The 23,344-nt window shown below is 34.5% G+C and overlaps 1 protein-coding gene across 1 annotated transcript in view; it reads left to right on the top strand.

The window, feature by feature from the left end:
• ARAP2 (ArfGAP with RhoGAP domain, ankyrin repeat and PH domain 2) overlaps positions 1-23,344 on the top strand; it is a 114,997-nt gene that overhangs the window by 8,571 nt on the left and 83,082 nt on the right. Inside the window, exons 3-8 of the mRNA XM_062574598.1 lie at positions 506-585; positions 4,045-4,130; positions 4,930-5,280; positions 9,233-9,302; positions 14,730-14,850; positions 18,586-18,764. Coding sequence (XP_062430582.1) covers positions 506-585; positions 4,045-4,130; positions 4,930-5,280; positions 9,233-9,302; positions 14,730-14,850; positions 18,586-18,764 — 887 coding nt within the window. The remainder of the gene's footprint in view (positions 1-505; positions 586-4,044; positions 4,131-4,929; positions 5,281-9,232; positions 9,303-14,729; positions 14,851-18,585; positions 18,765-23,344) is intronic.

Genomic DNA, 23,344 nt, shown 5'->3' with positions numbered 1-23,344 from the left:
ATCACATTGGTTCTAGGAAAATTCAGCTTTATGTATTTGTAGAATGAAAACATTTATAAATGGTTTTTGACAAAACCTCCTTCCTTTGTATGGCATTTTTGGAATTTTTGAGGATTAGTGATTTTCATCATTTTCATGAAAAAGGAATTTTCTGCATGCAGACTTGCATTAAAAAAATTAATTAACTCACCAAATTGATCAGACCAACTTTGTAGGTCAGCCACTAGCCAATTGCAGAAAAGAAACTTTTTTTTTCTCGGAAGGATAGAGAAATCACAGCCAGAAAAGTATACATTCCATGTTGATTTTGTAATGCAATACCTTGTTAAAGTGTTTGTAAGTCTGTTTGTATGTATTCATTGTTGTATGTACTATATATGAAAATATATCATATAAATTATTATGTATGCATATATTTAATATATATATAATACATGTATATATAGGTACACATATACACACACACACATATATATATTAAAAAATTATTTTTGTTTGTTTTAAGACACTTTCACAGAAGAAAAGCCACCCATCATCTCTCCATATGGAGAAACCTTTTTTTGCAACAACTCTACAAATGCTAAAGTAAGTTGAGAAACCTGGGTGTAAATGATTTAGCTTCCCTTTATTTGTCATGTTATATATTGTCCTCAACTCTTTTCTCCTCTTTTCAATTCTCAATACCTTTTCTAGGCACAAGAGTTGTAGCATATGTATCTATGGACTAGTGACTTTTCTTAATTTTAAGATACACCTTGTACCATTCAGTAGTAATAAGAAGCTGTGGGATTTTATGCTTTTTTTTTTTTTTAAAAAAATGTAGACAGGTAACATTTTATTCCACCTGCAGCTAGATGTTGCACTATGAAATGTGAAACAACGATTTACAGGCAAGTTCTTAAGTGAGGTTAAATGCTGGTTAACCATTACCACTGACTGATAAAGACTGAAGTGGCTTTTCTGTCTTGTGATAACTGCCGATCAAGAGTGGTCATCTCCACAAAGGTTTATGGACATCCTATGACAGCAGCTTATGCATTACCTTAGATGATCTCACAGTCACTTTTCGCTGTATACTCTTTAAATTGCTCTTTAAGAAAGTTCTCAGGACTTTGGGTGTTTGTCACGCATCTCCAAACTTCTTGTATGCCCAGTAAGTCAATTTTAATGTAGGATTCTTGGAGGAGAGTTTGTTGGAGATTTTTGTTGGGGGTCAGTAGTAGAAGATATGAATGCCCTAAATGTCTGTCGTGTGGACAGGCTTTTGAGTCATGATGAGGGATGGGAGGTGCAGTAGCTAGTGAGGCATCTGTAAAATATGGTGAATCCTCGCTTCTGATTCTGACTCAGCAGGATGCAGATCAGGAATTATTGCTTCTGTGATTTAGGAGCATGGAGATGATCAGATTGGTGTATTCTTTCTTTTTTTTATTTATTTTTTTTTTGTAATGAACTATGCATCAACTCATGTCTTGTTTCTCCTTGTAGCTCTTGTTAAATAGAGCAATCTTTTCACAAGAGTGACCTTTGAGCTTTCTTTTTATTTCCCTGTGTATGATGTCTTGCTAGTGCCAGTTTTTAAGGTATCCTAAAAATACTAAATTGAACTTTTCAATTAGTTTAATGGCATAAGAAGGTAAGAAGCCTTCTTATTAGTTCTTAGCATTAGCCTGTATTTTTTGAAACCAAAAACATTGTCAGCATTTTTTCTTATCTTATAAAGGCACTCAATACAAAAATACTATGCCATTAAACTAGATTAACTGCTTGAAATAGAATTGTTATTTCTGCTGGTAGCAGGATCTCAGTTAATGTAATATTTTACATCATGCTTTTCTGATCTGAAGATATAGATTTTAATTATCACTTTCATGTAAGTAAACAAATTTTTTCAAGTTGTATTTATAACATGCCTTTTGGAAACTTCATGGTTAACTTCAGTTCCATTACATCATTGTTGTAGGTGAATGTCATAAAGAAAAGCAATAAAACAAAGGTCCTAAGATATATTTTACCTACTGAAAAAATCTGAAAGTATCAGGTATCTAGGAACAAATAAACAAGTTTAGATAACTTTGTAACATTGTATCTGAGATTTTAGTAGTGGTGACTGCTGCTTCTTTTTTTAAAAATAACTTGAGAATACAGTTTATATATACATATATATAATAAAATGTAGCAAATTGCTAAGCAGACTGGATGAAGTTTGCTCTAAGTGATTAGAAGCAGGCCACTAACATTCTTCCTGTTCTGTTGGTGTAAAGAAGAAAAGGCTGTATTTTATAAGGGAGTGTCTGTTGAAACAAGTAATGAGTCACTAAAGACTGGAGGTAAGTCAGCATGAGGGAACAGGGAATTAGGGCTCTGAAGAAAACATGTCTTTGTCTTCAGTCAGGGGAAGACAGCTGGAAGCAGAAGCCTCTAAAGAGCAAACTGAGGAAGAAACAGATCTGTATATTGATTAGACAGTAGCAGAAATGATAAATAATAATATTTCAAAGCTGATTTCTTGTCATGGCCAGCTGAAGAACCAAATAGATTAGAATTCAGTTTTTCTCTGAAGGAATTCTGAGGAGTTCAGGCCTCTGGAGTGAAGTGTTGGCTTTATTTGTTGTGCTAGACTGTTGAACTAAATTGGATGTGCATATTGAGGTCAGTATCTCTCTGAGCTCCTAAGCATTGTGGTACTGTGGAATTCTGGCCAGACTGCAAATCTTGAAACTTTAAAATAAGAACTCTTAATACATTAAGAACTCTTAATACATTAAAAGAGGGAATTTTTACCTTCATGGCCTTGCTATAAAATCATATTGCCAAACTATATTTTGAGAATCAAGCTGAGGAGGGGTTGTGATATTAGCTTTAATAAAAAACTAAGGCAGTAGCTCTTTTCAGTAGCGATGCCTGTCCTGAAGTGCATCAAGTCATGGTGTACTGTGCCCTGAGTCCCCATACTCTGCAGTGCAAGAAGAGTGTTGTGCCTCTTGGCAATGTCAGCTTTTGAGTTTGCTGTTTAGTTTATTTGAAAGTTTTTGTTTTATTGTTTTTTGTCTAATCTTTAGAGCTATAGAGCAATATAGCAAAATACTTTCCTTTTTTTTTTTTTTTTTTTTTTTTTAAAAAAAAAAAAAAAGGATCTGGCTGGCAGAGAAGGCCAAAATATTCCTCTAGGATTACCCCCTCAGCAACCTGCGAGTTCTGCAATTTTTGCTGTAGTTACACATATTCAGCTTTTGGCTATACTCTTTTTTAAGTTTGTCTTTTCATGTTGCCAAGATACATCCCTCAAGTGTAGGATGTGGTACTGCTTCTCAGAAAACAAATGGCAACAGTTGTGAAAGCTTATCCACTTTTTTTGTCACCCTTCAGCTTTGTGACATGTACTTCAAAGCTTATGTGAGTAAATTAAAATGCTTCCATCACAAAATATGAAGCTGTTCATTTTAGTTTGGTTTTCTAAAGAAAGAAAAATGAATATTGAGTGAGAAGCTTAGTAATGCAGTATGATTGACAGATCAAGTTTAGGAAATGCAAAATGTAATGTTCTTGAACAGTGTTAACCTTGACATTTTGTACACTGAGCAGTTTGTGATAAAGATTTCTTAACAAACATTGATAACAAAAAGATCCTGTGCCTTTTGGAAAGAAGAGGTTGGCAAGAAAATGCTAGCTATATTTGATATGGCTGAGTTCATTATTACTGTAGGAATTTGAATTTATTATTACTTTGTCCTTACTGTACTCTGAGGACTGTACATTTAATCCAGAAAACAAGTATTGACATTAAAGACAGACTAACAGTGGTACGTAATTAGTGATAAACTTATATATATTCAGCACATGGCTATTGACCTTAGAAAATTTCGGTTTAAAAATAATATTCATAGAATATATATATATATATAAGAAAAACCCACTAAATTTAATATGCAGTAAATAGCTTTGCTAGTTGGAGCGTTTGTGTGTGATTTATGCCTGCAACAATTTTAATGTCGTTAAGTCTTTCAATACAAATGTTTGTTGGAATATATTTCTACTTTCTAGGAACTTCATGGAAGTGAATTCTTGGATTATGAAAATAAATTGGATCTAGAAATGAATGAAGAACACTCTTTTCACAAGGATCTATGGTATTAAATAAGAATTAAAAAGAAATTTTAAATTTTAGGGGGAGAAATGATCTTTATTGATATCACATGGTAGATCTCTACCTCTGAAAGGCACAACTGTTACTGTATTCTGTTTCAACCCTCATCTCATGCAGTAGGACTTGAGGTTTGGTTTTCTACCTGCCCTAAGACCATCTAGCCCAGGTTTCAAAATTTTGGAAGGAACTGGAAGGTGTTTTGCCAGTCAGAACAAAGGAAAAACAGGTTTTGTTTTTGGATGTCTCCTAGTCTCCTAGATAACTGTCTGAATATTTCTTGTTCTACCTTACTTCCAACCATACTGTGAACAAAATCATTCTCTAGTGCTGTCAGGTGGCCATGGCCAGTGGTTTGAGCAGATGAGTGCTATCAGCTCGTGAGATTCTTAAATTTTCAGTCTATACCTAGCTCCTGTTGAAGGGGAGAGAGGGAAACTGTAAGCTCCCAAACCTGTAGAACAAATAAAACTAAAACTCATTTTCCTGATAAGGAAAATTAATTTTCAAGTTCTGCAATATTCAAACCTCTAAAGGAACCAGCAAGTGTTGCCTTAGTTCCAGTCCTACTGCCTGGAGAAAGTGGGATTCAGTTATGGTTGTAATTAAAATATATATCATGTTTAGCATTGGTCTGTGGTTATTGCAAAAGTAAAACATAACAGATGTGTCCTAAGAATAATTGTCTAATAAGTAACAGTTTATCTAATAACTAATAATATTAGTTTTATTTATTTGTGCATTGTAGCAATACATTAAGAGTAAAATGCATTTTTTCTTTGTAGTTCCCTTAGTAACCAGGAAGAGAAGACAAAGAACTGTGCGAAAAATGAAGCTCTATCTCAGGAGAACAAATCGCTGGTACTGGAAGAACTTGAAAGTGAATCCGTATATTCTATTGTGGAACAGCATTCTTTACCTTTAAAGAAAAAGAAAGCCAAATCTCATTCATCATCATGTAGTAAAATCCACAGTGGAGATTCAAATTGCTTGGTCGGTGAAGAAATGCATTTTCGGACATCTGATGGAGATCCAGCTTCGACTGCAAATGAGTCAATAACACCATATGCTTGTTTTTATGTGCCATCAGCAAAGAAGGTTAAAGCAGGATGGTTGGATAAATTATCCCCTCAAGGGTATGGTATTTGTAATGATTACTGTATAATTGTGAAGGTATATGTTTGCCTGAGAGATACTAGGTTTCTGTATGGTCACTGCTTGCTTTTAGAGGGAGAATTAAGTTTGGTAGGAAATTGAAAGGAACGTGTTCTTTTTTTTTTTTTTTTTTTTTTTTTTTCCCCCAAAAGTTTATACATTCTTCTCAATTTTTAATGATATGTTACCCATTCTGAAGTTTGTTTAGGAACTGTACTTAGGAAATATATTTTTCTTAAAAATGTCAGTCACTCATGCACTGTAGAGTAAATATGCAGAAATATTACATAGTAATATTTCCAGTCTGTATTTTTTTGCTGCTTCTCTGTGGACTATGAAGTAAGACAAAACAAAGTCTGATTCTGAAAGACTACTCTCCAAGTTTGATCACAAATATATAAATAAATGATTTTGTTGACAGGACACGCTCTTGGGTTCCAGAGCTGTTCAATCTCATATGAATCTAAGTTGAACCGTGAGTGAAAAAGAACATCTAGAGTGAACAATCTTCTAGTTTAGTTTACTGAGATGCCACTGCAGGAGGAATCTGAGTCCAGGTCTTGCTTTTAGGAAAATGTCTTGTCCAGGTCTTCTTTTTAATAAAGAAGCCATCACATTTGTAGGTAAAAGATTCTAGTGGCTCTCACTGTTTAAATTTTTTTTAATTGCTTTAATTTAACCTACTTTAAATTCCAGCTCTTCTTATGATCTTTTGTGCTAAAGAGTGCTCTATTATCAGGTCTTCCCTTCATAATACTTGTAAGTTTCAATGAAATTATTCTAACTTCCTCCTTAATACATTGAGTAGATTATTTTTTGCTTTAAATGTTTCCAGTTCTCTAGCTGTTCTTATAATTTTATTCAGAGTTTTTTGTCCCACCTTTTGCATTTTTAAGAGTTGTATGACTTTACTTTTAAAGTCTATTTCTGATACTTTAGTAGAACATTATAGATACGGAAATTGAAGCTGTTATCCTTGTCAGTGCTGTAATACAGCTTTTATTTATTTATTTTACACTGTAGTTTCTTTTCTTCCTTTCCTCTTAGTAGTACTGCATTCTTTCTTTGTGCTATGTGTTTAGCTATATTTAAAAGTGATATTAAAGTGTTCGGGCTTTCAATATTTGTGGCTATAAGAGCATTACTCTTTATCTATGCTTATTTTTACATTAATTGCTTCAAAATCTTTTCAGATTAGTGACAAAATTATTGAATAATATTGGTTGAGAATGCATTCTGGTTTGACCCCACAGTTCTGTTGCATGGCAATTCCTGCTTTTGTTATTAGTCTAATAGTTCTGACTACTTACCAAGTTTTAATTCCTTTAATTTTGGCTTTCTTTGTGCTAGATATTGTGATGCATTGTTCAAGGACAAAATTTGGTTTGATAAACCTTTTTTCCCATTATGGAGTTTTTTTCTGCTCAAACATCAGATTTTTTTCATCCATTTATAACTTTAATATTTTTACTCTTTACTGTGAATGAAAGAATCAAAGATTAATTTCATATAGAGTTAAAAGACATTTTCCAGTGATATATATGTTTACACTGCTTTTCCAGAATTTATGCTGAATGTATTCACTTTAGTTTTAATTTAGCTTTAACTTTCTTTTACTTCACTTAACAGGACTCTTTCATTGTATCTTTTTTATGCACCTTTGACAGTTAGTTGATAGAATGATATGAAATATAGTTCTAGAAACAACTGGCTTGTCTGGTGCTGCTAGAAGCAATAGAGTTAAGAACAGAGAGTGAAAGCTTTAGATACAGTCCTGAGTGAGCTATTTTTCATATGCTATTGCTATTTTTCAAAAGATAAGGAATTTACCACAAAATTAATATCTAGATGGAATGTATAGAACAGTTACAGTGTAAGTAGCCTTGAACCACTGAAATTTCCTGATTAAATTTCAAGGACTTGTTCTTAAATGTGCTTTAATAAATGGACATTTTTGTTTGTTCTCTCTCCAAAAAATATTTGAGAACTGATTCTTCCTTAAATGAAGAAACAAAGAAAACAGAACAATGAATTATTCATCTCTTAAAAACATGCCATGCTTTATTTCATTCGGTACCAACTGAAAAGCTTTTCTTGTTTTTTCCCAAGTGTTGAGGTTGTTTGTTTGTTTGTTTGTTTTTAAAGCCGCCTTATTTACACCTGACACTCTGTATCTCCTCAGGGGAAGGAAGATGCGTCTTTTGAAACTGTTTCCTTAAATTGCTGCAAATTGTGCCTTTAAAGTACAACTTCTCTTTTCAGTTAACTCACTATGTATTTTAAAGCCATTCAGTTTATTCATATCAAATACGAGACTTAAGTTCACTTTTCTTTGTGTCGTCTTGAAGTTTATTGACATTTTAACGCAAACTAGATTTTACATTTTACACCAGCCTTTCCAATTTAAGAAAAGATATGATTTATTATTGTCGTATAACACAAGTTAATTAACCCAGAGCTGCTATTTAATAAAAGTTTTGATAAACTATCTCAGTCTACTAATCCTAAAGCAGAGTACTCATTTAACAAGAAAGGATATAACGCTGGGAAAAGAAATGTTAGAGTAGGGTCTTGTTCTTGCTTAATTAACTGTTTAATGTATTTTAAAATTGAAACTCTTACATAGAAGGTAACTAATAAGTTGTCAACATGTTTAGTGAGCACAATGAACTACTTAAGCTTCATGTAAAATATTTTTTTAAGGAGGTCCTCATAGAGTCAGTTAACAGTAAACTGAGACTTTCAAACACACTTCTAATCATCTCCAGCAGATAATACAGACCGAAAATGAAGTTTTTTGTTGTGCTTGTTGAATGATTTGGTGTGACCACCATTTATTGGTTGGTCTGAGATGAATGAGAGTGTATAGAAGAGGCTGATGACAGAAGATATCATACCCTATAAACAGAGATGTCCTTTTCATGATACATGTCAGTGAAATAATCATTTTAGACTCAGTTTTCCTTTTTGAAGATTTTACGGAGCATGCATCTTTTAAACGTATGCTCTGTGTTCAGAATTTTCCCCTACCTCCAAGAAAAACAGCCCACCCTTGTCCTTTATACGTGTTAGTTTCCGTGTATTTCTTGTGCTTTCTGGGAGAGAGCAGGAAGACTTTGAAAGTAGATGGAATCAGGAATAAGTGGAGTTTCAGAAACACTTCTACATCCACTGCAAATTTATCAGGACAGTGAATGATTCGTTATTAGAAGAATAGTATCTTTCACTGATACTATGATACTATTCACCTTCACTGATGAAACCATTGCAGTGTAATATTGGGGCCAAACTAAGTCTTCTAGGTGAGTGAACTAAGTTGATTATGGGGCTATGCCCTGCTGACTATGTTGCTTTGTAAGTATCTTTGATCTCTACTGATGCCAATGTTTTCTGTTCTAGACTCCCTCCCTAGGCCTTGGGGACAGTAAGCCCTACCAGAATGTTAATTTAGCTGAGCTTTGTCTTCAGGGGTGGGCTAGGAGATGGATGGAAATAAGTCATGCAATTTCTTATCGTTCATACGTGTGTTTATTTGTGTTTTAAAAATGATTAATTGTTTATTCGAGTGAACAGCAAAATTAAGTTCCTGAGAGTCTCCTTCCTTATTACTTCGAATATGATATAGACCCCATGGGTGGTGGTGGGGGAAAACTTGAATTCATAAAAATGTGGAAGACACTGATTTATAAACAAGTCCATTAATATTGCATTTACTGTTTTTACATGTTTGATATTTCTATTATTTTTGAAATTGTTTCTACTGCTTTTGAAAAGGGGTAATAGAGCTAACATTTATTTTAATTTTCTAAATATTTAGGTTGAAACACAGTAAGTTAAAATATGCTTTGGCCTTTCTATGATTTGCACTTGGAGTTCTCTTAAGAGCTAGTGCATCTTGTCATCATTTTAATTCTTTTAATTTTTGATCCACAGCAAACGAATGTTTCAGAAGCGCTGGGTTAAGTTTGATGGAGACAGCATTTCCTATTACAATAACGAAAAGGTAAGTGAAGTTGGTAGGGACAAAATGCATCTGTGTAACATATACAGTACTGTGAAGGAATTCAGAAATAATTACAAATTAATGTTCATATTAGATATATTTCTGATTGCAAAATATTAGGATGAGACATTAAATATTTCTTAATTGAGATCTTAATTTATTGTTAATCCTCTTTTTCTTCCTGTTCCTGATCCTGACCTTTTCACTTAGATATCATCAGAACTTCTTATCTTATTGAAGGGGGGAGACTGTTGAATTCTCTGAAACAGAGCAGAATCGAGCAAAGCACACTCAAGAAATCAAGAGTTATTTTGCTCGTGGCAGCAAACTGTCCTAACTTATCATGAGAATTCAGCATGTTGGAATTTATTGAAAGAAAGTTTAAGCTTGGCATGGAACATTTTAAAACTGGAAAGAAGTACTACCATACTCTTTAATTGAAAAGATTTTCTTCCTACCTGTGTTCTAGGGAAAAAAAAAAAAAACAAAACAAAAAAAAAAAACACACATAACATTAGACTAGCTTACATTTGAATGGGTCTGTTTAAAATCAGCATAATGCTGTGATGTCAGTGACTGTTCTTTGCTTCCGTAGCTACAGATTGATTCTTACTGAAAGTTTTGTCATGATCTAATTTAATTTGCAGGCTGAAAAGGCATACTTACCTGCCTGGTGCTGCATGCTTTCTTTCCAATTTTAGAATGTTAGTTTGATTGAAGTAGTTCACTTTTGATACATGATACCAGAATGCATTGATAAATTGTGCCTTGAAACAAAAACTGTATTTCCTCTATGAAACCAAGATTCACAAAAGACTTACTTGACCTTTCGATACTACTTTTCACAATGAAAATACATTGTTTTTTAGAGACCTGTCTTTAAACCATACTTGCTTCCCCTCCCCCCCTCCCTCCCCCAAAAAAATTCCCATTTCTTGTTTTGGATTTTTGCTTCCTGTCTATTCTATACACTTGAGTTCACTACAAAACTCTTTCTGTTGCTATGTGATTAATTCACTTCATTTCTTGTCTTAGAAGAAATAAAGATCTTACTAAGCTTAAAAGTGATAGATAAATAGATAGATATAACGTGCTTGTTTGATGGAGTTAAGCGTGTGTGTTATTTGAAACACTGGAAGGCTTCCTGAAACTCAGAAGACTTTCTTGTTGAAAATAGGTATTAAATTAGGAACAAAATGCAATTTCCAGTAAAAGTTCATGAGTATAATTCTGGGTGATTGTAAATAGGAAGAGTTCTGTAGATACTCTACAGAACATAATATGCACACTTTTAAACTTGTTTTAGTATGGTACGAGGAGAATAAATAGAAGTAAGGAAAAGCTGATTATGTCCTGAATGGCCAGGGAAACTAGACACAAATTCAAAAAATAATAATATTCATTGATCCTCACTATTGCCTACTGATTAGGAACATGAGACAACTTGTTCATGCTTTCTTTTTTAACTTCACTTGCAGTGAAAGACATGGCTGTGTAGGTGCAATAGAATAACATTGGGATTGGAGTGACAATGAATTGTTAACTTCTTTGTGTGTTCATTCCAGATCTTTAGAGGAGCAGAAAAGTAGGTTTAGTCATTAAGACTTGGAGAATTCAGCACTGGTATTTGTTTATCATTGTCTGTAGCATAATTGAAGAAAGAAGTGCTATTACATCAAACTTTATATCTATACTGAGGCCATTGTTTTTTTTGTTGAATGCAACTGAACACTTATCTTGAGGTTACTGACTCTGGCCTGGGACATTTTTTCCATTCATCTGTCATAGGAGATTCCAGAAATCTTCCCTTCTGTTTAATGAAGTACGTAACATGGTACAGGACCCATAGGAAGCTACCATCTCTGTTTCCTCTATATAGAAGGTCTCTGGGGGCACAAGGAGGGAGACTGGCTACCAGAACCTCGGGAAAGACTTGATTTGAAGCCTCTTTATCTCTTTCTTTCTTGGAAGCTGAGTACAAAACCTCACTGCTGAGATTTGAAGAGACACTGATTGATCTGTATGTGTACTATTTGACCATGCCTGAGTGTCTGATTTAACTTGATGAGTAACGTGCTAAAATCTTCATATATCTGAGAAATACAAGGCCTGAAGCAAACTGACAGCCAAGGATTTGGGGAAACTCTTGGAGCAGTTTGCAGATAAGACAAACATACTTGTCTACCCATAGTTCTTAGTGCAGTGGGACTGTGTTGGACCGAGTGGTGGTGTCATTACGGGACGTGGAGTTTTTGGTCCAGTGATCTCTACTGAATCACTCCTCCCATAGCCAGCATTGCCTAGTAGGTGGATCCCAGCACGTTGCATTTGCTTGTGTGTTGTTACCTTAACGCTATAAGTAACTATCTGCAGGCTCTTCAAGACTTGTATGCAGCTCAGGAGTTAGCACTGCCAGTTCTGATAAAAGGTGGGCGTAGTCGTATAGTTCATTGCACATGTCTCTCCTCTGAGTGGTCTTAATGTCTAGCTATATTTAAATAGGGAAGCTGGGTTTTCTTAGCATCTAGATTTTAATGACCAGATCCCTTTATTCTAGTATGTGTTTGTCCAAGAACACTTCTTCACAAACAAGCTAGTTCTGAAGGAAGTGTTATACTACTAGCTTCACGAATCTCGATTAAAAGTAGTTCTCAAAAGAGAGCAAATCCTTACAGAGATAGTTTCCTCATTACTGTAAGGAGCGTTCGGAGAAAGAGGTAGACTGAATGATTTTTAAAAAGTTTATTTTACCCAGAAACACTACCAATATTGAGTTACTATATTTGTCACTCAAATTAGGAACTTGAGAGGAGTGCAGTTCTCAAGGAGGGGAATTGTGCTACATGGCTAATCAAGAGTGAAGTGTGTGTAGGATGAGGGAGGGTAGTATTCATGAAAACATGTACTTAGCCCATTATGACACATTCCTAAATGCTCTAAACCTGAGTTGTCTGAAGCTTTCTCTAACTTTGATCTAGTTGTGTCTGCTTTTTAAATCAATACAGATCTCTTCTTTCCTTTATACCTGCATATATGGAAAAAATCATAATTTTCTACAAGCAGCAGAAACAAACGTAGGAACTGTTTTTGTTTGAATCACTGATGCTGCTCACTTCTGATGTTCACAGTCCTGAGCAAGATGATGTGGTCAGAGCAACATCCTGTGTGGTTTTGTCTTTAACAGAATGTGGTTAACTGAAGCAAGAGCAAGCTCAAGAAAAGAAGATACAGTTTGAGAATTCTTTTCAGCTACCAAATATACATAGATTTTATTTGGGAGTTCTTCCCATGTTTGACAGAAGAACTCTGATGCTATAAAGCATACTAGATAGTAAGGCAAAACTCCTGCTTTTATTGCTATTTTCATTTTAAAGCACCTTAGGAGCCCTAAGAAATAAATTAGTGATTTAGAGAAAAGTAATTCCTATATTTTGATATGCTATGTTGCACTTGAGCTTAACAAGGAATGAAATTTGCTGGGGAAACAGAGGAATCACTGTCATTCTTGAAATAGCTCATAGTTAGTCTGTTGCAGAAGAAAAGCCAAAACAGTGCAAAATGGTGTTTTCATGGATCTTTTAAGCCAGTTCTGAAACATAACTAGCGAGGAAGGGTTCCATTAGACTGTATTAGAAAATAAACATTTCCCTCAAAGCCATTGATCTTAACAAGCTTGTTTTTTTTTTTTTTTTCCTAGTGGAAAATTGTTCTGCTAGAGAATTGTTAAAAAGCTCAAAAGCTAATGTAGACGTCTTTTTGTAACAGAAGAAATACCTGTTTTGGGATTATTTTTCTTTTTTCCCTGTTTTTTTTTTTTGTCTTGAGTATTTGAGAGCAATTGTATTGATCAACAAGAGAGCTTGTAATAGTAGGTGTTATTTCTTGCATATGAAAGAGAAGTTGCTGTAGAAATGATGGAAAAATTATCATTGTTTAAACTGTATTTGAAAATATATATGCCTTGGAGAATAAAGATTTTAAAAGGTTGGCTGTTTAAATAGCAAAACCAAAACTGTATTCAGCTTAAAAAGAAAGCTGCTTTATTTAAAAGCAAGAAAAATGAGATAGCAGTTACTTATAGCTTATATACTTATCGCAGTCTGAGGTATTCTCTTACAGTACCCAATACTGCCAGTAGATGCCTGCAAACACCATAGTATAGTTATATCTGAACACTTTTAGAAATAATATCTGTAGTAAGACTTTGCTTTGCTACTGTGAAAGATCAGTCGTTAACAGACTATCTAACTTATTTAACAAATACAAAACTGCCGTGTTAAAATCTCTTTGAAAAGATATAGCCATAATGGAAATATTTGATACTAAGACTGTTCTGACTGACAGAGAAAAGTTTGTGGTTTAATTATAGCAAAGTGTTCATTTCAGCATTTTTTGATATTTTTGATAATTGCTGTTATCTGAACAGTATTCGACACACATTTGTACGTAAAAATGGAACATCATGAAAGTGTGAATTTATGAAAGAAATATATTGAGCTGAAACAAAATATATTCTGAACATCCTCCATGTTTAACCTTCATAGTGGTGCTTTGAGTCCTTATAATAATAATTTATACTATAGGAAGGAAGTTATTGCAATACAAACTTCTTATGGGAAGCTGACTCTATTACTACATGTGGATCATAGCAGTAAGATATAAATCTTAGCAGTCTTGTGGTAATTCTGTTTTCCTGACTTGCTTTAATTTTCATTGTCCCATTTACATAGTTAAAAAGAGAAAGTTTGGAGAAAATTTACTCAGAAAATTTTGCAAATGATATTTGTAAGGGATTGTTCTCCCATCTCATACAGCAGAAAAGAACATGCCAAGCCAAGCTAGAAGTTTCTGCTTAGAATTGACAGGGTAATGGATTTTTGCAGAGAAATGGTGACCCCTTTCAGTTCACAATTAGAGATAAAATTGACAAGTTTACTTACCCTTTTTCTTACTGACTCCCAGTGAGGGAGAAGAAAAGGCACAAAAACTGTCTAGAATTTCAAACCTAGAGAAGGTACTTTTTTTTAAATCTGATTCTATTCTACAAGTAAAACCTCAATCAAAAAAAAACTCAGTGAGATACTCAATGTAGTTAACTCAATGTAATTGTCTCAAGACAATTCATGGAATGGAGTCTCTCATATATATGTGTGTATATATATATATATATGTATATGATTTTACTTTATTTTACAAGGCATCAGGTGTGCATAGAGGCATAACAGTGAAGTCAGTGACTGTAGGTAGCGAAATAGTTTGCTAATTAGTGCAGCTTCTATTAATAATGTTACTAACTTTAAAGAGCACCATTTGAATATGTGAACCTCCTAAACATTATGGCAAGTAATGTGACATTTAGATCAGAAGAGAGAGAGATTTAATATTCCCTGAGGGTTATTAACTATTTCTATTGTGCTTCTATTATAGGAAGTGTTCTCCAAGGGAATAATCCTTCTTTCTGCTATAGCAACAGTAAGAGTTCATGGAGAGAATAAATTTGAAGTTGTCACATCCCACAGGACTTTTGTCTTCCGGGTGGATAAAGAAGGTAAGTAGAACACATGTGATTCTGGTGATGACTGCTATACTGAGCAGGCTGGTAACTGCTGGTAAATCATGCCTGTGAAATGTAATGTGTAAAGTCACACTACCAGAAGTATTTTCAGCTGTTTCAGGTTCATAAAGTGAGACCCGAGATAATTGTAAGTTTTGGATTAAAAATTCTTTTTAGAGACTCTAAATTAAATTATGGTCTAGGCACAGTGGAGACTGCTACTGGAATTTTAGGACTCCAGAGAAGCAATTTTTTTTTTTGAGGAAAAAGTGGAATTATTTTACATTATCCAGAACTAAACGCCTCTCTCAAATTCTGTGGAGTAGTTGGATTAATGAAGCTCAACTATTAGCCCAACTTCTCAGAATTTACCACCTAAATCTCCTTGAAGTAGATCAAGGATATTTCTCATTTCACTTCCATGCTTGGAACCAATATATTGTGATTATAATAATAGTAAAAAAAAAAAAAAGGCTTCTGTGGGCACCAGATTGAATAAAGTTTGATGTATTATAGCTTCAAAGTTAATACCGAATTTTCCATAAAAGTCGTTTATAGGATCTGTACTCATGCGATAGCACCTTTTCTGTGCAAACAACTATTTTATGCAGATTTTGCAGCTTACCTTTCATACTGACATTGCTATGCAAAATTTTCTTGAAATATTCTAGTGGGTTTAAAAGTTGTTAGATGGATAGACAGATACGCATATGTCAGTTTACACAGTGTAATTGTGTAAGCCTGTTTCCTTAGGAACCCAGTCCAAAGTGGGTTGGCAAGAGCATCAGAAAACCTCTAGTACAATGCTACTTGAAGGATCTAATTTATGATCTCCAGCATAATTGTATCCTTTAAACATTGATAGGCTTAGTTTGTAGAAAATCTGCTTTGAAGAACTGAATTTGTCAGAGAATGGCTTTACAAAAAATAAAATAAGAATGCTAATTTCCAGCTCTTACCTCCTTCTCTATCATTTCCAAAGTTTCTTTTCTTTTTTTCTTTTTTCTTTTTCTTTTTTTTTTTTTTTCTGGGCATTCCTTAGCACGTACTATTAGCACTTAGTCTGCTTCCTTTTAGCCATCTGCTCCAAGTCACTGCTTGATATAAAATTGACAAACAGCAACAATAAGTTGATGGCTTGGATGTGACACTGTGATCAAAGAAAATCTGGATTTTTCTCGATGTCTTTATTTACTGTCTTATACAGTATTTTCTACAATGTATTGATAGAGAATACAAATGTAAATGAGAAGTTAGTGTATGTTCTAATTTAATGCTTTATCAACCAACAGCTATAATATGTGGAATCAATATTAATGCATGTATGATTTAACTTATTTATGAAATAATAAAATAAAATGGAATATCTACGGAGTACTTAAAAGATATGCAATATGTATTTACAGCAGTACATGCTAGCACCATTATAGCTTAGGGTCTCTCCACATTTCCATTATCAATTCTCATTTTTTATAACCAAGCTATGGGTTATAGCTTGGTTGTAAACATTTGCTGTAGGCTGTAACAGGAATGCAGCATCAGTGAACAAATCCTTCTTATCTGGTTTGGCTCAAATCATTTCAGGCATTTTTATGCTGCTAACTCAGTTAAAAAATAGGTCTATTTTATTATTTTTTGACTTTGTTTCTTTTTAAAATAGAGTTTTTTCAACACATTGGAATGCAACAGCCTTAGTGCGATACATGAATTTTTCAGGGCCATAATTTGCTTTATGGACTGTTGCCTTTGAATGCTATAAAAACATTAATAACTTATATTTACTTATAAAATATTTAGTACTGTGTATTCAGAACAGCCACTTGTTACCCATGAAATTGTATTTTTATTTGGTATGTAACCCTCTTTGGACAGAGTGGCCTGTTTGTAAAGCTGTTCACTTAAGGTTAGAAATATGTGTTGGACAAGCAATTTGGCCCTTACTATATCCAGAGCTGGATGATGTATTCACAGTAAATTAGGTAAATAACCCTGCTTGCTTTCTGGTAGGTGCACAAACTGTTACTTGATTCTAGTCCTGTGAATTTATGGTTGAAAATTGCGCTGGGGCTATTCCAAGTGTATTTAACTTTTACTCAAAGATTTTGAAATGGAGACTTCTACAAGTTTTCACCCTGTGGACTTTATTTACTAGCTTTTCTTTCTTTCTGCTGGAGTATTAAATACAGAATACTATCACTGTGTTTGCAGACGTTTGTTGCTTCGTACCAGTATGGGTCCTCAATTTGTGGTGCTCACTTAGTTCACATTCAATGTTCTGATTTTTTTTTTTATTGGTATATCAAAACCCACTTTTTTTTTTGATTTATTTAAATATCTAGAGGTTAAAGGGCACTATATATATACCTTGGCAAGTTGAGGAACAAAAAATTTTTCTGTTAAGTGGTAGTAATGATTTAGATGCATGATCTATGCAGATATAGTCAGATTTTATTTGATTGGAGTGAAACACTATCAAAAATGCTTTAGGTTAATGTGATACCCTCAATTATTCTTGAAATTCCAGTAATCTTTTTTTTTTTTTTTTTAACTATTTTCAAACAATTTTAAAAGCTTGTTTTAAGATAAAACATACTTCCAAGAGGAATACTCAGCTTATCTTCTCTGTGCTAGAATATCAGGCTACTCTCTTCCAATTCTTCAAATCATTTTCTCATGTTTAAGTTCATTTATTTGATCCTCCTTATTCTACATGTGACATTAAGAAGTCTTTATTGTTATTAAGAAAACTTTATTAAGAGGCATTATTGTTTTGGTGGTACTCTTTGCAATATTGGGAACTGATTTTATGAACTTTATATATACTGTGAACAGAACTTTTTTTTTTTTTTTTTTTTTTTTTTCCTTGAGGGAGGAGGGGGAGACCCAACATATGTGTAGTCAAAATTTCACAATCATTATTTGGCCAAGTGTATTTCACTACTGGAATTTTCACAATGTTCCTATTGCATGGGACAAGTCTGATTTAATCAAACTATTCAATATTAAAATATATTGTTCTTAATCTGGAAAACGTGCAAACATAGTGGACTGAGTGGAACTTTATTACCTCACCTACTAATGTTCATAGATTTGTGAGATGTTAAATTAATAATGCATGCAAGAGATTCAAACATGCATTTGCTCGGTTACTCAGTTCTCTTGACCATATCAAGCTTAACCACTATACCTTAATGGAATAGATTGTAAACTGCCAAATGTTTTTGTGTAAAACATAGTCAAACGTAAAATAGGATTGGGGAATGGCTTGCCTCTTTAGTGGCAGATAACATTTAGACTCCCCAATTTTTACTTGTTTAACTTCTATAATTCTTTTCCGTTGATCTTCCAGAATGTAGACATTCCACCTTTATGGCCTCAGTCTTTAAACTTTCTGAAATTAAGCATCTAAGTGCAACTAGTCAAAATTTTTAAAATATTGATCTTCAGTTTGTATATTCAGTTTACATGTTAATTGTTGGGAGTTAATGGAATGGATATTTTTTTTCTAACCTCTCCACTGACATGGGCTCATGGTTAGGGGTGAGATTTTTTTCCTTTTTTTTTCCCCCTTTTTGCACCTCCTGTTCAAGGTGGATGTTCACTCTGATCTAGTATAGTTATTCCATATGGCAGTATAACAATAGAAAGAATAGGAAAACCAATATGGTAGCGAAGAATGGAGCTGCTGCTTAACATATAACTTGTCTTTGTCTAATTTTTTGTTGTTAGAAGAAAGGAATGACTGGGTTAATACGATGCTCAATGCCTTGAAATCGCAGTCAGATAATAACTCTCAGCCTCGAACTGTTGCCCCTGAGAAATGTGGGTATCTTGAACTGAAAGGATACAAAGCCAAAATCTTTATTCTACTTCAGGGGAATACAGTGTGGATCTGCAAAAATGAGCAGGTAAATTTTTCATGTTCTTTTGTGAATGAATGCTTATAAAGATGATTTAACTGGTGAGTTAGAAATTGATGGCACTTAGTGAATAGATACATTTCAATATAAATGCATATCTCTTTTTATGTAATACTTTTATTGCTACTATTCTCAGAAGGCTTCAAAAAGCAGGAGAAGTATCATTATGTCTATTGCACAATGGAAAAACTGAATATATAGTGGGGTGAAGTGAAAAGCCCTGAGTGTCACAACAGGTTAGTGGCAGGGCTGCGATTAATTCACTCTTTAAGTGTGTGTCATAAAGACTCTGCTAATTCAGAAGGCTTATTTTGTGCACTGGTTTCACCATCCTCCTGTAATACAGTGCTCTAGTTAGTGCATTATTCAGAAGCACATTGTGAAATTTAAGTGATACCTCAATTAAATGTTCAAAACTGCTGTCCTTTCAGTTTTTAAGAATCTAGACTGAGCAGTTTCTGTTGTGCACTGTAATACTTTATACAAATCCAGTATTAAAAAAAACCCATGAAGTAGGTCTATCAGTTCAGCTCTTAAAATCTAGAGGTTTTTGTATTGTCTTGGGCATGAATACAGTATGATATAATAATGTAGTTAACTAAAACTCCTTACAATAGGATGATGTGTATATGGAGGATATATGTAGATAATTGAGTTCAATGAACAATTTGGCAAATCACCGGGAAAAAAAAAAATCTGTTGCAGGACATTAACTGAAAGGTATTATTTCTGTGTAAGGCAATCCTTGACCCGCAGGTTGCTCAAGCCTGAGAGAGTATTTTGAGGAGCTGTTGTTATATGCTTGCCTTGTTCTCAGGCCCTTGTTTAGGGGAAGACAACAGTATGAATACTGGGTTTGACATATCTTTCATCTAACCCAATTCCACGTGCACTTCTTGAGGGGAAAGAGTAGTTCTGAAGTCACACAAAAATTTGCTTTCTAGAAGGACCAGATGGCAGGCGAAAGTAACTTGAGTATATTCTTTGCCCTTGCCCACTTTAGCTAAACCAGAGGTTATAATGCTAGGCAACTTTGTGTACAAGCAATCTCGTGTTTCAAATGTGAATGGTCTGACAGGAAGATTTGTGGGTTTTGTTTCAATTTCTCTCCCACTGCCCTCTTCTTTGTGAAACTATTCAGATGGATTTGGGGGTCAGCTTATTGTTCAGCATTAGACCTTATTGTTCTTTCCCAGGGCATGGCAGAAAGTTTGAGACTGAGAAAGCTTTTCTTTCTACTTGCTGTCTTCCAAGGAGGTTTTACTCAAGGAGGTCTTTGTAGCTAAGCACAATACTTTACAGCTATACCAACATTTCTGATCTTGATCATGGTAATGAACAGCTGACTTGACATTTAAATTGTCTATTTCAGTAAATTCTAGCACCAGAGGTCTTTATTAAAAAAAATAAAAAAAAGAAATTAAATAGAAAAAGTAGTAGATTGTAGTTTACCACTATTCTCGTAGCTTGTTCCAGTAGAAGGGATGAAGATCATCTTACTTTACAGTCTCTGCCTATAAGATGATGCAATACTCTAATGCTAAATGTTGCTGTGCTGCCATGGGATTTTCAGCTATATCATTGATGAGAATCCATGAAATATGTTAATTTGTTTTCATTAATGAGAATCCACTGTTTGTAGATATTGTAAAGAGCCACTTTTGACTTCAGAACTAATACTATATTTCTCTTCTGCCCCTGAATACTTTTGAGGGCTCCCTTATGGAAATTCTGAGCTCCTTGATTAAGGGACAAATATAGTATTTAAATGAGGACTATAGGTTTTGCAGAGCAGTTTCTCTTCCACGGAGCAGCAGATCATTTGAGACCGACCGTGTCCCTCTTGAGTCTTAGTACGAGGCAAACAATTCCTGCTTTCTTCCTTCTTTCTTCTACTTGCTTATAACCATAGAGAGCAGCTTTCTTGCCTCAAGTAGTCCCTTGGTCTTTCTCTTCTGATGGGGGAAATTCTAAGCTCTGCCCTCTTTCCTCAGTCAGTTTTTCTGACTGTGTTGCCTTTGAGGACTGTCTGTGTTGATAGAAAACTGTTCTGGAGTCATTCATTATTGAAGGGTCCTTGATGGCTCTGTTACATCTTTTCAGGGTAGATCATGACTGATCTAAAATAATCTAACACTATTTTATTTTCCTCCTCTCCCTAACCCCGGTCCATTTCCTTCCAGCTGCGTATGCTTATTTACTCTGGGTGGGGAGGGGTGTGTGTGTTGGATGAGGAGTGGTGTTTTGGATCTATTGCTTGTGTGGCTGTATGGTAAGTTGTACCAGCTGTGCCCTTTCGACGTCATTGATTTTAGATTAGTTTTAGCTGATCAGGGAAGCACATCCTTATAAAGCCTTTCTGCTTATTCCTTTCTAATGCACAGGTGCTCTGCAGAGATCACTGCAGTGCAGCAGGAGGCAAAACAAAATAGAGTCCTGAAAAAGGATGAAATTCAAAGGTGCTGCCCACCTCTATTTCTTCTGCTTGTGCAAAAATTGCAAACAGTGGTGCAAAACTTTCTTCTCCAGGCTGATTTACTTAAAACTGTAGAAATATATAATGGTCATAAGAGGTTTCTTAATAGATTCTCCGTTTGAGTGAATGTCTCTCTCTTTATATGACTTTTGCCTATTTTGAAATTGTAGAGTGTAGCTTCTTTATTGAAGTCTGCACTCTTTTTTTATACTTCTAGTATCTTTGGTGTTTTATTTTCATGTTCAAAACCAAATCTCCAGTAATGTGGTGTTAAGACAGTAGGGGGCTCTGGTGTTCCAAAAATCTTCTCTATTTAAAGTTTGTACTCAACCTAGTAATTACCAGGCAAATATGTCCAGGGATGTCCTCGAATCCTGTTCATATTGGAATTCACATCCACACTAAAACTACTCCCAGAGAGAATTAGAGGGGTTTATTATAACTGCAGTGCTAAAAGACACCTATTTAGACTTCTTTCAATGTTGAAATGAGATTGGATCAAGCTGATTTATTGATTTCTATTAAACTTGATAGAGAAGAGTCTACTGGTACTTTAAAAGATATTTCTTCATTGTTAAAAGTGGAGAAGAGCCTAAGCCAAATATCAAATCCTAACATAACCACCATGAACTTTGTGAAGTTCAGATTGAGATCAGAACATCGTGTCTCAGGCACATTTCTAGTTAAAAAGTGATTGGTTTAGCTCAAGCTTCTGGCAGTGATATAGTGGTAGTATGAAGCCATCAATTTATCTGACTCCATGTAGTGTGAATTTCTTAAACTTCCTCACTGGAGAAAAAGTGAAAAATAGATCGTGGAGAATCAATTTGTTCAACCTGTAACTCACTGAAATTCCCATTTCTGTTTCAAAATCATTCATGGTTAAATAAAAACGTGTCATCTAGTCCTTCATGACATCTTAAACCTTGGCTTGAAATGTCAGTCTGCTGTGATGGTGCCAGTGATAACCTCTCCTCTGAGATCATCGGAAGGGCTGTGACAGAAGCTTGTCCAGTCTGCCAAATATACCCTCTTCATTAGGGCATGTTCAGGACTCTCTGGTATTTGAAATTAGGGAAGGCCTAGGTCCTGCAGTGTTTGCAAAGGCATGTGGCTTTGATGAAGAGAGCTCAGGACCCTCTTTGTCACTGCCTTGAGTGGTTCCAAATCAGATGTATTTACCTGGGAGATTTGAGGAAACCTTCCCAAACATAGACTGGGAAATGGCATGTGTGACTGTGTGCCAAGATTATTGAGATTTTTTTACCCTTCCATGATCAGTTAAAGTTTGAATGGTGATAAGAGAGCGCTCTCTGTTATGTACACAAAATGTTATCCACTTTTTATCAAAAACCTCACGTTTCATTTTAGCTCAATGCTCTTTCTGATTGCATTTTTTTTTTCTTTTTAAGACTGAAATGATTTTGCTCTGGCAAATGGAAATGTTTATGCATGTTGTAAGTAAGATTGTGCCTAATAATTTTTATTTCCACTCTAATGCAAATCGTGCATTTAAAGCAAAATTAGATGACATAAAATGTATTATAGGAAATTATATTAAACAGACAAAAGATGGCAAAAGGTAGAGAATGGACGGGATAGGTAGAAGAACAAGTCAAAGATGATACTTGCGTTTGATAGGCTGAAAGAGAGAGAGAGAGGAAAGTGAATGTCAGTGGAGTGAAATGAAGGGGATATGTGCAGATTAATTTCTTTTTTTTTAAAGATCCCTTAAAAATTAAGAGATATCTCTATTATGCAGGTTTAAAGAGGAATATTTGAAATCAAGTGCCAGAGATGATGAAGTTGGGATTCAGAGGCAGACTTAGAAGTCTTTGACTTTGGTACTGTGACTATGAGAATGTATGAAGATCATCTGCAAAGGAATCATTCATTAGGAAATGCTCTCTTTTTGGAGAGGGTGTAATCCTGAATAATAGTTGTGAACAGGGTAGATGAGAAGGAGAAGCTTTCAAAAGAATAAGTATAGGACCACAGAAAGTACGGTAGAAGGAGTGTCAAATAAGGGAGGGTTTAACCCCCAACTAAGGGGATTAAATGACGTCCTGAATATAAGTAGTAATGATTGCTT

This window comes from Rhea pennata, chromosome 4, assembly GCF_028389875.1.
Source record: "Rhea pennata isolate bPtePen1 chromosome 4, bPtePen1.pri, whole genome shotgun sequence".
NCBI classification, from domain to species: domain Eukaryota; kingdom Metazoa; phylum Chordata; class Aves; order Rheiformes; family Rheidae; genus Rhea; species Rhea pennata.
The sequence above is the reverse complement of the archived record's forward strand: the minus strand, read 5'-3'. Positions and strand labels throughout refer to the sequence as shown.